This window comes from Herpailurus yagouaroundi, unplaced genomic scaffold (genome assembly GCF_014898765.1).
Source record: "Herpailurus yagouaroundi ecotype Mexico unplaced genomic scaffold, PumYag 200, whole genome shotgun sequence".
In the NCBI taxonomy this organism is placed as follows: domain Eukaryota; kingdom Metazoa; phylum Chordata; class Mammalia; order Carnivora; family Felidae; genus Herpailurus; species Herpailurus yagouaroundi.
The window spans coordinates 3,943,326-3,959,713 of NW_024412431.1; the positions used below are offsets into that span (position 1 = coordinate 3,943,326).

General features: G+C 59.8%; 1 protein-coding gene and 1 non-coding gene across 5 annotated transcripts; both read right to left on the reverse strand.

The window, feature by feature from the left end:
* Positions 1 to 443: 443 nt before the first annotated feature.
* TNPO2 (transportin 2) lies at positions 444 to 16,103 on the reverse strand. Of its 4 annotated transcripts, none has more exons than XM_040450027.1 (25): positions 15,991 to 16,103; positions 14,384 to 14,495; positions 13,691 to 13,766; positions 13,459 to 13,608; positions 10,854 to 10,960; positions 10,634 to 10,767; positions 10,459 to 10,540; positions 10,262 to 10,384; positions 10,045 to 10,163; positions 8,899 to 8,959; positions 8,631 to 8,796; positions 8,273 to 8,425; positions 6,712 to 6,937; positions 6,336 to 6,507; positions 5,797 to 5,883; positions 5,610 to 5,717; positions 5,355 to 5,513; positions 4,710 to 4,797; positions 4,427 to 4,525; positions 3,758 to 3,853; positions 3,388 to 3,463; positions 3,006 to 3,105; positions 2,853 to 2,927; positions 2,636 to 2,737; positions 444 to 2,526 (listed from the first exon to the last, which is right to left on the reverse strand). In XM_040450027.1, exons 2-25 carry the CDS (start codon positions 14,480 to 14,482, stop codon positions 2,446 to 2,448), a joined length of 2,739 nt encoding a protein of 912 aa, XP_040305961.1. In that variant the 5' UTR covers positions 14,483 to 14,495; positions 15,991 to 16,103; the 3' UTR covers positions 444 to 2,445. The 4 variants fall into 4 exon arrangements, with proteins under 4 accessions (XP_040305961.1, XP_040305959.1, XP_040305958.1 ...); XM_040450025.1 differs by having other exon boundaries at positions 2,610 to 2,737; XM_040450024.1 differs by having other exon boundaries at positions 2,610 to 2,737; positions 3,388 to 3,493.
* Positions 6,587 to 6,656, reverse strand: LOC121014120 (small nucleolar RNA SNORD41). Its single transcript, XR_005783049.1, has one exon. It is a non-coding gene; the product is annotated as a small nucleolar RNA SNORD41 (small nucleolar RNA).
* Positions 16,104 to 16,388: the final 285 nt, after the last annotated feature.

Consider the following 16,388-nt stretch of genomic DNA (forward strand, 5'->3'; position numbering starts at 1 on the left):
ATTACACCTCCAAGAGGCCTGGTGCCGAGCTTTTTACAAAAACATCTAACCTGCCCCATGACCCGGAGTTGTGGGGTTAGGCGGAGAGGAGTGCTGCAAGGCTTTGCCCCTTAGTTTGGTCTAAGGCAGATGGGGATCTGCAACACTAAAGGCTCCCTTTTACTGAATTCAAGAGACCTGTAATTACATTCTGGAGAACACACTACATGTGTATGTTAGGACATCTAATCTTAGTCATTCACTTTCACCTTTCCATTTCACTGGGAAGAAAAGTGAGAGGCTCCAGGTACCGAGAAATGTACCCTGTTAATGGTTACCTACTTCCCTACTCCGCCAATGATTTCCTGAGTCCTGTGCATCCCTACTTCTAAAGCGTCCCAGGCAAGCCCCTCCACGTCTTTACTGCCAAAGCCGAGGATACAGGAGGCTGGATGGAGACCAAGTGTTTCACAAGAAACTGATCTTTACTCAACAAAGTTCTACACAAGTGGAATCTCACGCCACCTCGGCGCCAATCCCCAGCACGGCACAGTAACAAATGGACAGACCCTGGAGCCCGTAGGAGGAGGAGGGGGAGGGGGAAGGAGGGATGTGGAAAACAGAGGAACTGCAGATCGAGGCCAGTCAGGGTCTGCAGCCCTGGGCAGGGAGGAAGGTTGAGAAGCTGAAACTTCGTTGTGCAAAAATCAACCAAAAATAAATTAAAAAATTAAATAGTTTTCTTAAAAAAAAAAAAAAAAAGAAGAAGAAGAAGAAAGAAAACTAGAACCAGGCTCCCTTTCCTGAATGGCTGGAGCCCCCCATCCTGGGTGGAGAAGGGGTTACCAATCCCAGCAGCCAGCCGCTCCACCCACAACCCCCAAAGCCCAGTAGAGGATGCCCCAAAGAACTGGATTACCAAAAAATTCAATGGTACCTAATTTTTTTTTCCTTTTTTTTTTTTTTTTTTTTTTTAAACAAATGGCTTCCAGAGACCTGTTGGGAGTCTGACAGGGTAAGGAAGCCAGCTGAGTTTATGGAATGTGCACCATGTATCCCTTGGAATCGAGGCAGGGCCCAACCCTGTCTGGGAGAAGACACAAGGCTATAACGGGGCCGGGTCCAGGGCCCTGCGGGGATGAATGGGACAAGTCCCAGGATGTAGGAATCCAGTCAAAGCCCCACAAAACGACCCCCAGAAAAGCAAAAAGTAAGGGAGGAGAAAAAGGAAAACATTAAGGGGGCTGCAGGGCCCGGTTCAGTTCTGAGGCCAAGTGAGAAGTGACCATACCCCCCTCGCCCCTCTAGGAGTGCCGCCCACACTGTGACTGCATCTCCAACCATTCCCAGAAGGTTCCCTAGAATCACTGCCCCTATCTGGTGGGGTCCTGTAGCCCGCTGGGAGCCATGAAGACAGGAAGCCCCAGGGACAGAGAGAGTGGGGTCAGGGGGTGTACCACCTTCTCCTCCTCCAAAGCCCTTCATTTCCTTCTTGCTGCCAAAGCCTGAACTTTCATCCTCTGTCCCCACCAATTAAATGCCCCGGCCCCAGCCCTCGTGTTAAAACTCAGGCTGGAACCTGAGAGGAGGGCTCTTAAGAAGCACAGAGAAACAGACTGCCCTTGAAACGGACTTGCTTATGGAGAGACGCAGGGAGTAGAGGTCAGCAGCTCTGGCTGCCCCCAGCCCTCTTCAGGAAAAAGGTCCTGGCCCAGCGTCCTCAAAAGTCACTGGAGCACAGTGGGGGGAGAAAGGGCAACCTCTGGCCAGCCTCGGCCACTCCGGCAGTCCCCACTCTTCTGGCTGGGACACAACAAGGAGGGGGACGCACAGGCTGTGGATGCCACAGAGCCGGCAGGAAGTGTGCGGAGCAGGTCCGAAGCGTGCGCGAGCGGACTCGGGCGGCCTGAAGACAGCCGTCCTCTTCCCCCGCCCCAGGGTCCCGGCGGAGGCCCCCCAACCCACCCAGCCCTCCCCAGTCACCAATTCCGGCAAAACAGCAGAAGCTTCTTAAACTCTAGATGCAGGTTACACGGAAGGCCTTACGGGTTAACTCAGGGGTTCACTAATTCTACTGTCTCCATGCAGTCGGGGAAATGGTGGGGCGGCTGGCCCAGCCTGGCTGGCTGCAGCGCCGCACATGCGTGTGGCCACGTGTGTACATGTGAGTGTACGTGTCTCTACAAGGACCCCCCTCCCCGCCTGCTTTCCCCTCGCCTCATCCTAAGCCGGATTCGGTCGGCCGTGTTGAATCTTCCCTCCCACGAGGCTGGCCCAGGTGGGCTGCCCGAGACGACCCCGATTGAGCAAAGGGCCCTTGCTGCCAAGAAGTCCCACCCCCCTCCCCTGTTTGTAGGATGAGTGTGGAGACCCCACCCACTCGCCCGCTGGCCGGCAGGCCACACACACCCGTGGCAGGTAGGTGGACGGGGAAGGCGTCTGGATTTGGGTCCCGCTCACTCCTCCCTAACCCCCCTCGACCAGGGCACGGCGACTTCCGGACGCAGCGTGCTCCCCAGCAACCCCTCCAACGACGCAGACAGAAACCTGTGGGGAAAGGCGGGGGTCAGGGCCTGCACCCCTCCGCCCCCCTACAACAGCCACAGCGCCCTCGCGGGCAGCCTCCTCACCTGGCGGTCGCGAGGCTCATCTAGACCCCATAGAAGGCGGCCAGCCTCTCCTTGAGCAGAGGCGGGAACTGCTCAGAAAACTGCTGCCAGTTCTCCTCCCCGACTTGGTCTTTGAAGCCGTGGAGAATCTGCGGGGAGGCCGGGGGGCAGGGGGGTGAGGGGCGCCCCAGGCCAGAGCGAGAGGAGCTCGGCCTCCCTCCCCCCGACTCGCAGGGATCGCGGCAGGGCCACGGGGGAGCTCACCTTATAAAACATGTCCCGAAGGTCATCCTTCGGGCTCACCCAGGAAGCCACGGCGTCGCAGAAGAAAATAAAGTCCTGAAACACGACAGGTCCCGTGTGAGGGGCCGCCGGGCCCGGCCCCCGTGCCTTCCCTCCAGGCCCAGCTGCCCCAACCTGCACGACGCCCCCGGGGTTGACGCCTATCATCATGCAGATGCCTCGGAAAGCCGAGTCCTTCTCCTCGTTGTCCCTGATGTTCCTGAGGGACGTGCACCTGTGGGGGAGGTGAGCAGCAGGCAGTGAGCCGGCAGGGCTGGGGCAGGATGGGCATCTGTGGTGGAGGGGGGCAGGGGGGCGGGGGGGTCAGTGGGGAGCGGCAGGTCAGCGGGTGGTGGGGCCGGGGTGTGCTGTGTTTCTACACAGGGTGGCGGGAGCGAGGGTTCGGCGGGCGATGGGCCAGGACGCGTGCACTTAGGGGCGGGCCTGCCCCCCACCCCCCCCCCCCGCCCTGCCGCCCGGCCCACCGTACGCAGGCCCCACGCAGGGGGGCACACACCAAGGCCGGATGAACTGCTGCAGCATGGGTGCCACCTCCTGTGGGCACACGTAGCCCAGGCGGCCGATGGTGATGGCTGGAATGGCAGAGGGACTCGTCAGGCGACCTGCAACCCCGAGCGGCCCCGGGACGGTACGTGGCGGGGCCTCTGGCACGAGGCACCCGCCCCGCCCCATGGGCCCCAAGGGAACAGGCCCAACCGGGGTCTCCCCTGAGGCCCACACCTTTCTCGGGGCTCTCCTCAGAACCCCCTTCCACGTCTTCCCAGAAACCTTCCCTGCTTCTTTCCCAAGGTCTCTTCGGCACTACCCTCCCGGCTGGGAACCCCATCCAGGTAAGGGGACGGCAACGGCTCAGGCCTGGTGCCCACCTGTGTTTTCCAGCAGCGTCTTGGGGGTGTTGGGCCGGTTGATGATCTCCACCAGGTTGTTGAGGACCATCTGCACGTAGGGCTGCATCTCTGCCCCTGGGGGACCGGTCAGTCAGAGCCCCGCACAGCCCAGACCACCCATGCTGACCTCAGCTGCATCTATGCACTGACCCCCTGCAACCACCGAGGGAACGGAGAACATTCTCCAGCTGGTCCCCCGCTCAGGACCCGTGGCCAACCAGGGGCAGACCCAAGCCTTCCAAACGCCAGAAGCTTCCTTGGAGTCACAGCTCCAACACCGGGGCGAGACCGCATTGCCCAGACTCCCTGTGGGGGTAGGTGGGGAGGGAGAAAGCCGCCAAAGTCTCCCAACCAATCCCAGTGGGCCGACTGCGTGGGGGCGGGAGGTCGCCAAAAGTCCAGTCAGAACAGGCCGCCTGTCCTGCCTCTTTAGGAAGACCAATCACAGACGGCCTTTCAGCTATTTGGGAGTCTCCCGGCGGAAACCACTCAGAGAGGTCTTCTTGCCAGACCAACTGCGGCAATCCTCAAGGAGCACCGGGGCTCTCTCCCCAGGGGCCTGGCAGGCACGGCCAGGGGCCTGCCCTCAGCAGGGAACAGACCGATGTGGGTGACAGCGCGGGGCCCGTCAACTTGCAGCACACTCACCCATCTGCATGCAGATCTCGCCGATGGCCCAGGTGGCATTGTTGCAGACAGAGATGAACTCAGGGTTCAGGTTGGTGCCCAGGATGGGCATGAACTCGGCTGGTGGAGAGAAAGAAGAGTGCTGGGCAGGGGGGCCGGCCAGGGTGAGCTCCCGGGCCTGGCCGGGCAGACCCCATCAGACAGTACGAATACATCCCGATTTGGTCATTGTCCTCCCAGGGTCGTTTCTCCATCACTCGAGGCCAGGGCTGGGGTCATGGGGGTGACAAGATGGGCGTCATACCGATACAGGGCTTGACGTGGATGAAGCAGGCTTTGGTGAGATCTCCCAGGAGGGCGAAGGAACTCTGCCGGACCTCAGGCATGGAGTCCTGGGGGGTCAGAGCAGGGCTGGCGTGGCAAGATGCCCCTCCCGCCAACCAGCAGGGGTCCCAAACTAATCCCTCCCGGCAGGCCAGCTAGGGGAGCAGCCCCTGGAGAACGGCCTGACCCTGCCACTTCCCATCATGGAAGCTAAAGGCCCCATCACGGGCACTCGGGGCCCGTGAACTGCAGGGCTTCGCTCACGGTACCGCTATAGGAAGGGGCAGGGGTTAACTGCTGCCCGTCCGGAGACACTGGGGGTGCGCACATACGTCAAGTTGGAGGGGCTTATGCTTTCCTATTTCCTCTTTCTACCTTTGTTTTTGTTAGTAATCTCTATGCCCAACATGGGGCTCGAACTCACGACCCCGGGATCAAGAGTCACATGCTCCCCGGACTGAGCCAGCTGGGAGCTCCTTGTTTTTCAACGAGATTTTACTCATGTCTTCTTTGAATCACTTTTTAAAATAAGTACAAGCTTTTTTTTTTCCTATGGGTCCCTTTCTCCTGTTGTCCGCGGGGCACACCCCGGGCCGCAAGTCAGGCTTGCGAGGGGCCCGCCCACCTGCATGCACTGGAAGAGCAGCGTCATGATGTTGCTGCGGGCCACCAGCTGTTCCACGTGGCCGCCCAGGCCCTCGGCCAGGCCGCTGAGCAGGTCCAGTGCCACGATCATGAAGTCCTTGTCGGGGGCCTCATACTGCTCAGGGTGCTGGGTGTACATCTGGGCACAGATGGGGCAGGCGGGTAAGGGGAGCGGGCCCGGGCTGGGGCAGCCGCAGAGGAGCGGGCGGCGGGGCAGGGGTGGTGCGATGCTCACCATGGCCTGGGCCAGGGTCTTCTGCACCAGGGTGACGCAGCGCTGGTAGACTGGCTCACAGTAGGGCAGGAAGCCGCTCTGCAGGGCGGTGGCCACCGATGACAGGCACTGGTCGGGCGGAAGGCAGGAGAGGTGAACTCAGGAAGGATGGGGCAGGGCTTTGGGAGAGGGCCTGGAGGCCACCCACCTCTAGCAGAGGGAAGAGGTCCTTGTCTTCGTCCTTGAGCTCGTTCCACTTCTGGATCAGCGGAGGCATCAGCTTCTGGATGTATTCCTGAAAAGGAAGCGTGAAGTTGGGGCCCCCCGCACGGGGGTGGCAGCCTGGAACCCGCAGGGCTCTTCGTGACTCAGAGGCACCTATCGCCCGAGTGATGAGGTCTGGGCTCCTTGCTGTGGCTCATGGGGCCCTACAGGGCCTTGCCATCCAGCCAGACCCCCAGGCCCTTCTCGTCCCTAGCCCCAGCCTCCCCTCTCCGCCCCCATCGGAGCCCAGGTCGGCGCTTCCTGGTTCCGCAGGCCCGAGTTTCCCCGGCACAGCACTTGCCACACTGTCGCATAACCGTTTCCCCCGCTAGACTGGGAGCAGGGTGAGGGCGGGGGCCGGGTCCGTCTGTCTGCCTCTCGAGGTCACGGCCATGTCCCCGGAGTGCGACACGAGGTTGCCGCCAGGCCACTGGACGCAAAGGGGCGTGAGGATCAAGAGAGGGAGATGCCGTGGGGCCTCACCGGCTGGTTGAGGTGGTGGCCCACAGAGTCAGCCAGGGTGCCGATGGCGTCGTAGAGGATGAGCAGGTTCTTGTGCTGGTACTTGCCGAAGGCGAAGACGAGGGTGTCGAGGATATAGCTGAGGTAGGGCACCAGCTCTGTGCAGGCCTCCTCCTCCAGGGTGGCGAAGGCACTGGAGTGGGGAAGGGGTTTAGGGGGGCGGCCACAGGCGGGGCTGGGCCCTGGGTGGGGCTGTGGGGAGGGCATGCACCCGGGATCAGCCAGTACGAATACGTGAGAGATCAGCGTGACGTCAAGGGTCAGGAGTATCATCACTTCCCAGGAGGCAGCCAGTGGGGCAGGGGTGGGGGCCGTGGGGTCAGCGCTTGAGGGTCACCTGCAGGCCGCCTCCTGCACCCTCTTGTTGCCATCCAGGATGCGCTTGAGCAGCTCTGTCATCAGAGGCTTGAGGTGCATGTCAGGTGGCTGACTGACCACCCAGTGGGCATAGCGGCTCAGCGTCCAGCAGGCAATGGAGCGGACCAGGGCCTTCTTGTCTGACAGGCACTGGATGAGGTGCGGGATCAGCTCGGGCAGGTAGGGCACCATGCCCTGCATGCAGCCTGCAAGCACCAGCACAAGGGCAAGCCTGAGCCCAGCCGGGCCTGGCCACACCTCACCCTCTGCAGAGAGCTCAGTGGCACCTGCCATGGGGGGGGGGGGGGGGGGACACTGAGGCTGGGAGGTTGAATCACAGACATGATGGCTCAGTCACAGAAACGGTGAAAGGCACAGCCACGATGGGAAGCAGCATCAGGACAAGCCTTTCCCCTCCACTGGCTCCACCCCGTGACTGTCACTCATTACTTCACAGATGGCCGGGCAGCACGGTGACCAAAATGGTCGGGAAGTAACTTTCCTTTTTCAACCTGCGCTCTACGCCCAACGTGGGGCTCGAACTCACGAGCCCAAAATCAAGAGCTACACGCTCAACTGAATAAGCCAGCCAGGCACCCCAAGTACTTTTCTTCTGAAACATTTCTGGGGTATTTGTGCTTTTTCTATTTTTCATCTTTTTTTAAAAAGAAAAAAAGCCACAAATGAATCTCTTGTTCGGAGAACACAGATAACAGCACGCCATCTAATGATCCAAGACCCAAGAACTATTTTTACCAGTTATGGGTCAATCCCTCGAGACCCTTTTCCGCTAAAAGCTAGGACACCTGACATAACCCGTTAATTCACGTTCCCGTGCTAACGTAACGTACGTTGGGCCGGTTATGTGAGGAAATCTTTCCTTAGACAAACTTTAAACACACGGCTCCTGTTGTCGTGTCTGAACCTTTTATGAGAGGCCTGGAGGCTGAGGCGGGCACTGGTGACGCCTGTAACTCAAGCCGTACGTCCCACCGGGACGAAGGAGCGCAAAAGGCGAGAAAAGGACAGAGGTCCGTGTAAACACCACCAGTGGACACTTCTGATTCACAGGCCAGGGAGCCGGTGGCAGGCTAAAGCCCAGCCGCGCCCTGGGTGACCGGGGAAACGGCGTCAATCTCCCCGCACCCCAGTTTCTTCATCTACGCGCCCCACCTCATCGGGCTTGCGCTGAGCCCGGGGGACCGGGCTGCCAGCCGTGGGGCAAGCGTTGCAGGCTGCCTGTCGCTTTTCCGACTGTAACCGTGCCGACAGCCTCGCAGAACCGCTGTCTGTGAGAATTCAAGGGGGGGCGTGCACTGTGGGGTTCGGGGGTTCCATTCAGGCCCACGGGCCGTGGGGAAGACTCACATCCCAGAGCTGTCTGGAGGGCGCAGGGCAGGCCTCAGAGAGAACCTGGGGGTGGCGTCGCCCGTGCTGTGCGGCCACACCCCGGGCACAGCCCTGCCTGGGCCGCCCCGTACCGTCCCGCACCAGTGAGGGGCTCAGGGGCCAGGCCCCTACCAGGCCGGAGAGGCACTCACCCTCCGCGATGGCGCCCAGCACCAGGATGCCCGACTCTTTGACCACCCACTCAGGGTGGAAAAGGAGCCCCTTGAGCAGGGGGAGAAGGTGGGGTAGCAGCTCCTCCCGGAAGACGTTGGCCAGGACGTCCAGTGCAGCTGCCGAGCACTTCCCTGGGACGGGAGGGGTGGGGGAGGGGGGGAGAAGCAGGGAGGCTCTTTGGGTGGCTGCCAGCCTCCTGGACCGTATCCCCAGGATCAGAGATCGTGATTAGAGTCGTCACGATCTGCTCTGAGGAGGCCCCTCATCACCTCCCCAGAGGCAGCCCCTGGGCTTCCTGCCCCCGACCCCCCAGGCCCCACAGGCCAGGCCACGCACTCAGATTCCAGTCGGACAAAGCATCGTCGTCGTCATCGTCCTCTGCGTCCTCCGAGCCATCAGGCCGCTCGGCCTCATGGGGCAGCGTCACTGTGCGCGACTTATGGAAACGTGGCTTGATGTCCTGCTCGCTGTCGGGGACCGCCTCGTCCTCTTCCACGTCCCCCTGTGGAAGGCCGGACAGATCACTAAGCACCACCAGGGCCCGCAGCCCCAACGCCCCAGCCCTCACCTGCCTGTTCACGCCCGCCGGTCGGCCCAGACTGACCTTGAGCAGAATGATGTCGATTTCTGAGTACTTCATCCCGTTTACCAGGATGGGGATCAACCTGTGGGGAGAGAGGCTGTTCACTGGGATGGGACGCAGGGGTCCCCAGGAGGGCTCACAGCCTGGGCAAAACGGAAGCAACAAGGAGCCAAGGGGCAGTGTGTGGAACTTAGGGCTATTATCCCAACCTAGTCAACCATGGTGCCTGGGACAGAGCATGTCATGACATGACTCCTGGCTCCCCACGAGGGCTCTTGACCCAGACCTGGCCACTCAATGAAGTCCAGACCCCTGAAAACGCCAGAGAGCTTCAAACGGTGGCCGAACCCTAGCATGCTGTAAGGCAAGGACATGAGGCCCTTCCCTGGGATGGGCCAGATTGGAGAAGAAACAGGCAGGGCAGCCAGGCGCCCTCAGCTGGTGCCCACGCACCTCAGGAGAAAATGATTCATGACTCGGGGATAGGCGAGTGATCCAAGTTGGCCAAGGAAGGTGAGCCCTAGGACTTTTGCTGGAGATACTGGTTGAGAGAGAATTTCTTTATTCTGAGGTTCCTAAGCTTGAAGGTAAGCAGAAGACCACAGCACTACCATGAGGGAAGGTCGTGCCTGAGGACAAAGCCAACACAGGAGTAGGTCTGAGACTACACAGACATCTTTGATATCCTTTGAGCACCTGGATCCAGCTATGCCTGCAGCCTCTGCTGATTTTTCATTTCTTTCACCTATAATTGACCGCATTTAAAAAAAAATTTTTTTTTTTTAACATTCATTTTTGAGAGACAGAGAGAGACAGAGCACGAGTAGGGGAGGGGCAGAGAGAGAGGGAGACACAGAATCCGAAGCAGGCTCCAGGCTCTGAACTGACAGCACAGAGCCCGACGCGGGGCTCAAACTCACAGAGTGTGAGATCATGACCTGAGCTGAAGCCGGACGCTTAACCCACTGAGCCACCCAGGAGCCCCCACATTTTTAAGTCATTGGAAATTATCTTCTTATCGCCTGCCAACCAGAAACGCACAGGGATCGAAAGTAAGCGGAGACAGAGAACACAGACCGAGACTAACACAGGAGACAACCAGAGGGAAGGCAGAGTACAGCGAGGGGTGGGGGCTGAGGTGGGACAGAGGGCAGCAGTGGCACTCACTGGACCAGGTGGGAGGCCAGGACTTCCTTGCAGATGGGCTGCTCGGCCAGCGTCAGCCAGAACTCACAGGCCTCCAGAGCCACGTTCTCATCGTGGTCCTGGGTCCTCTGCAGCATGTACTAGGGCAGGGTGGGAAAAAGGCTAAGGCCTGGCCCAGCCCGGGGTGACTCCCCGCCTGCCGCCCACCCCACAGCACGCCGGGGCTAGCCATGCACACCTGGATGATGCTGTGCATGTGGGGGATGAGCCTGTCGATCCGCACTTCCAGCAGCATCACCAGGGCACGGCACACGTTCTTCCGCACCTCAGGGTCGTCGTCCACGGCCAGGGCGAACAGGTGCTGCAGGGAGGGTGGGATCAGCTGCAGCCGGGCCCTCGGCCCTTGCCCTGCTCACCCTCAGCCCGGCAGCCCACCTCGATGAAGGTGTCGATGTTGTCCATCAGCGCCTGGGCCCGGTCCATGATGAACTGGTTCACACAGGCTATGGCATGGGACCTGGCAGGGAGGGGGCACATGGGTCGGCCCTGACTCCGCCCACGCCCAGCCCCTCCACAGACCCCCACCCCCACGCTGGGAAGCCACACCCACCGGATCTTTGGGCTGCAGTGCTTGAAAAACTGTAAGAACTTGGGGATCATGATGTTGAGGGGCCTGTTGAGGGCATCGCTGTCCAGGAGCTCAGATGAGTCTTCGCAGATCTTCTGCAGGGCTCCGAAGGCCCCCTGGGTGGAGAGGAGCGGGCAGACGGATGTGAACCCCAGTCCGGCTCCCCGGCTCCCGCCCAGGCGGGCCACAGCCGGTCACCTACCTCGCAAGTGTTGTAATCTTCCGAGTTGAGCAGGTTGCACAGCTGGGGCAGCAGCTCGGGCCACATCTGCAGCTCGCCCTTGGAAGCGATGGTGGTGATGAGAATGCCTGGGGCAGCCGGGAAAGGACGCCGCCTCAGGCTGGGTGCGGGCCTGCCCCGCACTCGCTCCGCTGGCTCACAGGCTGTCCGTTCGCGGTCCCCCAGAAGCCCTACACGCTCCTCTCGAGATCCTCGGAGCCCTACCGTAAGCCAGCTGTTGCAGGCCCCGGGAAGCAGCACAGAGCTACATACAAAAGCCCTGCCCTTGGGAGCAGACTGCCTAGTGAGAGAGGCTCCGAGGTAAAAATAAATCAGCAAAAGAACTGGGAGGCTAGATGCCAAAAGCTAAGGGGGGAGAGAAAGCAGAGAAGATGGCCGGCAAGGGCTGAGAGTGAGGGCAGCAATTTTTTTTAACGTTTTTTTAACAAAATTTTTATAGGGGCGCCTGGGTGGCTGAGTCGGTTAAGTGTCCGACTTCAGCTCAGGTCATGATCTCGCGGTCCGTGAGTTCGAGCCCCGTGTCGGGCTCTGTGCTGACCGCTCGGAGCCTGGAGCCTGTTTCGGATTCTGTGTCTCCCTCTCTCTCTGCCCCTCCCCCGTTCATGCTCTGTCTCTCTCTGTCTCAAAAATAAAGAAACATTAAAAAAAAAATGTAAAAAAAAAAAAAAAAATTTATAAAGTTTATTTAGTTTTTGAGTAACTCTACACCCAAGGTGGGGCTGGAACTTACGACTCCGAGGTCAAGAGTCGAATGCTCTTCTGACGGACCCAGCCAGGAGCCCCAAGAACAGCAATTTAAAAAAGGGTGGCCGGAGCAGGCCTTGCCCAGGTGACGCTTAGCTCTCTGAGAAAGACCTGAAGGAGATGAGGGGATGCTGTCCAACTCCCCGGGGAAAGGGCATCCCGGGCAGGTGCAAAGGCAGGCTGGGTGTGCTCAAAGACAGGTGAGGAGCCAGAGGGGCTGAGCAGGGGGTGGTGAGGGTGGGGAGCAGGTGGAGGCGAGGGCTGAGGTGACAGAGGCAGGTTGTGCAGGACCACGTGGCCTTGGGGAGGCCTCGTACCGCTGACTGGAAGCCCAAGTGTGAAGTACAATACGCGAATGAAGGGCAGGGCCAGGGCCATGAGGCGGTCTGGTGGCTGAGCCCAATACGGCCAAAGGGAACACAGGTGAGGGTGACGTAGACATAGGATTTAAAGCCAGGAGGTGGCAGTGTTTCCCCAGCAGGGTGAAGCTGTCACTGCCATCACTCTAGATGACTCTGGCTCCTGCTTCTGCTGGAAAAGGGGTGACCTGCGGTGGGTAGGCTCTGAGGACTCGGGAGTGCAGTTCCAGCCCTGTCCCTGTCTGTGCGAACTTGGCCACGTGTCCTAACCCCTCTGTGACTCAAAAGGGGGGAAAAAAAAACCCACCATGGGTCCCTAGGGGTGTCGGAAGCTTCAATGCCTTAATTCAAACACTTAGAGCAGAACCTGGCTATCTAGTGAACTCGGGAAGTCCAGATCCTTCTACTGGTCACACAGTGGGTATCATCGGGGCTAAGGGTCACTTAACAGAGGAAGCAGGCCCCAAGATCAGCACTTCTAGCAGGCCCAGTATCTATTCCAACTTAATACTATTTTTGTGTCTTTGTTGCATGTTTTTAAGGTTACCTGCTCTTTATGGCAAACAAACATCTTTTCATTTAAAAGCTATCTACAACTTTGGGGGGGCCCTGGGTGTCTTAGTCAGCTAAGCATCCGACTTTGGCTCAGGTCATGATCTCACGGTGCGCAAGTTCAAGCCCTGAATTCGGGCTTTGTGCTATCAGCACCGAGCCCCCTTGGGATCCTCTGTCCCTCTCTCTCTCTGCCCCTCCCCTGATCATTCTCTCTCTCTCTCTCTCTCTCTCTCTCTCTCAAACTAAACAAGTAAACTTAAAAAAAAAAAGCTAGATACAACTTTCTTCTAAAAGCAACGTTAAAAAGCTGACAATTTAAAGAATAACAACATAAATCCATTGGGGGTCAAGTACATCTCAGTAAAGGTGGGGGAAAAAAAAGCAAGCCGGTAACAAAGTGTTGAGTTGGTGTTTATCAGTAGTGAAAAGGCTTGGGGGAAAACGGCTGGAGAATTCTCCACCGTCCTTCCCTTAACTTGTTCAGGCAGCCCTCCGAGAGCCAGGAAGGCTCCAACACAAAACTAACTCCCGTGTCATCTCATTACTGGGGAGAAATAGCCGAAGGCGCCCAACTCCTCAGGACAGGGAGGCCTCGGGTTCTAACGTGCTACACCCTCGGGGCCTAGACACGGAGTGGTGGCCTCAAAAGAAAGAATGGCTATTTCGGGGGGAGTGGTTCAGAGCACAGACCTGCACTGGCACTTCCGAGCTCTGCCACTTACCGGGTAAGTCCCTTAACATCTCTGTGCCTCAGTTTTCCCATCTGTAAGATGGCAACCGTAACGGAACTACCAACCACGGTACTGGAGCCTTCAGTGAACTGATACTCTTAACAGGCTGAAAAGCTCCTGAGCTGACAGCGAGAACTCAGGAGTCCTCGCTGGCCGATTCCCGCTACCCGCTCTCACCTATGGTGGCTCGGATGAGTGAGGAGGCATCGCCAATGTTGTTGAGACACTCCTGTTTGATGAAGTCAGCCACGGGTGGCGGAAAGCTCTGGTAATGTGCCTTCACGTTGTTCTTGAGGATGAGACCGCTGAGGGACCGGGTCGGCTCGTCTGGGGAAAGAGGGCCGAGGGTCAGGGGACCGCAGGGGAAAAAGCGGGGTCCGGCTGGAGTGGAGGGGCGCCGAGGACATACCTTCCGACTTGAGTCTGGTCAGGACAAAGATCAGGTAGTTGTTGAAGTCGGGAAACTGGTTCAGTTGTTTGAGTTTCTGCCAGGCTGTTAAGGGACTTGGGAGACAAGGGCCTTCCCCTGGTGGGTCCCCTCACTGTCCTGTGGCTGAAAGTCCCTCTGCCCACTGGGATGAGGTGGCTAGCTCCTGGGACCCCACCTGTCAACCTCCCTGCAGAATAACACAGCACTTCAGGCACCTGAAACTCATCCAGGTGGCGGGGGAGCACGGCTGAGCCTCTCTGTCTGAAGGAGGCGGCTGCTACTCAGTCCTGCTCGCCACCAGTCCCACGTTGCCTGCTTTTTGAAAAAAAGCAGGGAAGTCATATTTTCAAGTGAAACCTGCTGATGGTTGAAGTATCTTAACCTTTAAGTCAGAGTATTTCAAACCTCAATTGAAAAAAATTAATCCTGACGGTGAAACTAACCGAACAGGCCCAGTGCCAGTGAAAGGTGTTCCTCCTCCCCCTCCCCCACAGGGCCACATTTTCTCTGCACGTGGGACCCAAGGGGTTGGATCCCTGCTTCTCTGCCAATTGTAGCTCCTGACAGAACAAGAGTCTGGGGATTAGGGAGCGGGCCCCTTCCTCTGGTCTTCAGGGGCTGCAGATGTCTGCCCAGTTCCCCCTGGGCCCGGAAGGAAGGAAGGAAGGATACATCCTGCACGATGCGCTGCGTGGCTGTGTTCGGCGACTGCGAGTCTTTGAGCAGCTGCAGGACCTGCTGCAGGCCCTGCTCATCTGGCTGCCAGTCCATGGCGCGAGGTGAGCTGCGGGGGTAGGGGCCAGGGTCAGCGCTGGGTCCCAGGGGCCCCGTGTGAGCCCCGGGCTGAGCCGCCGTGGAGGTGGCCGCAGCGGCAGCACGACGGGAGCGCCCTCGGCGGACAGGCGGGGGTCGCCCGATCCACACCAGCCCAAGTGCGGGGTCCCCGCCAGCTGCGCCATCCACGTCCGCGCAGTCTCAGGCTAGGGAGCGCAGGCGAGGGGATATGGAAGCGGGCCACGGGAGGCGGTGGCGGGGCCCCGGCGGGGCCTCATCAGGCCCAGCGCGGCGCCTTCGGCCCAGGGCAGCCCATGCTGCCTCCGCCGGCTACGGGCCCTATGGCTTCCGCCAGCCTCACGGCCGTTAGGCAAGTCCCCAGCCACCTCTCCATCCAGCGGCCCTGCCCCAGACCGCGACAGCGCCCCGGACCCTGCGGTCTCCCTGGTCCAGGCACGGTCCCCAAAGAACCCTCTTCTTCCGAAATCCAGCCCTCACGCTCCGCCAGATCCCAGCCGCCGCCTCCGCCTTGGTCTGGTCCCTGAGCCTCCCCAGACGCACGGCCTCAAGGTGCTCCAATCGTCCCGATCCCTGCCACCTCCTCTAATCTGTCCCTCCAAACTGAGCCGGATGCCAGACTCCTCTTTTTGGCCTAGCCAGACTCCATCCATAGATTCCCCTTAATCGGGCCCGAAGCAATCCCCAGACAGGTCCGAGTTCCCTCTCGGAAAGACAGCCAGCCAAGCCCGCCCACCCCACGAAAGATGACCCCTGGACGGGTCCCCGGCGCTTTCCCCAATCAGGTCTGGCCAAGTCTTTCCCCCCCCTCCCGCCCCCTGCCCCAGTCAGCATTAACTCCTGCTGACGGATCTCTGCTGTTTCCCCCAATCAAGTTCGGCCAAGCCCCCCACCACCTCGAGCCGGAAACCCACTTCGTCCGATCTCTGCAGCTTCCCCCATTTAGGCCTGGCCGCCAACACCGCCCGGAGCATTCCCCCCAACGGATCCTAGCGACGCCTCGAAGTCAGACCCAGCAAAGCCCTCTAGAACGAAGTCTGACGCCCCTCCCTGTCACGGTCCAAGAAGACCCCCCAACTTTTCACTGAGGCCTCCCGCAACCAGACCCAGCCAAAGCTCCACCAAAATAGCCCCCCACACACACACCCGATCCTCGCGATGTTCCCCAATCAGGCCCTAAGCAGTCCCCAGACGCTTCCCCCAGATCCCCTCCAGCCCGACCCCAGTCGCCCCACTGGCCCGATTCTCGAGGCACCAGAGTCTGGCCGGGCTCCGAGGCCCCACCCCCTAAGCCCGGCTCGGTTTCCCCCTCCCCCGCCCCGGCCCGTTCTCGCTGCCTCGAGAATGGGGCCCAAACCGGGTTCTCGGCCTTTCCCAGTCAGGCGCGGTCCCGACGGCCGGGCCGCGCGCGGCGCAGACCCGGACCCCGGCGGGGGTCAACGCAAGCCCGGGCCGAGCCCGTCAAGCTTCGGGTAAGGCCCACTTACCGGGCCCCGGGTGGCAGCAGCGGCGCCTTGCGCTGCGGCTTCTCCTGAGACTCGCGCGGAAGGAGGGAGCCAAAGAGAGGGAATAAAAAAAAAAAAAAAGAAAAAGAAAAAAAAAAAAAAAAAACGCGGCCGTGGATGGGCCGCGGCGGCTTCCGTACACCGTTCAAACTGGCCCAGTTGAACCAATGGGGAGAGGCAGTCATAACACGTGGCCTGGCTCCGGGGAGAACCGGGCCCCGCCGAGACCAGATCACGTGACAGGAGAGTAGGCGGCTCTCCTGGCCTCTCTGGCCGTTAGGTCTTCCCAGCGTCTCGTTTTCTCGGCGTGTCTCACGCCCGCCTGACAGCGGCTCTTTGCTGGGAGCGGAGTTTGGTGGCGCGTGGGGACTTCAGGTGTT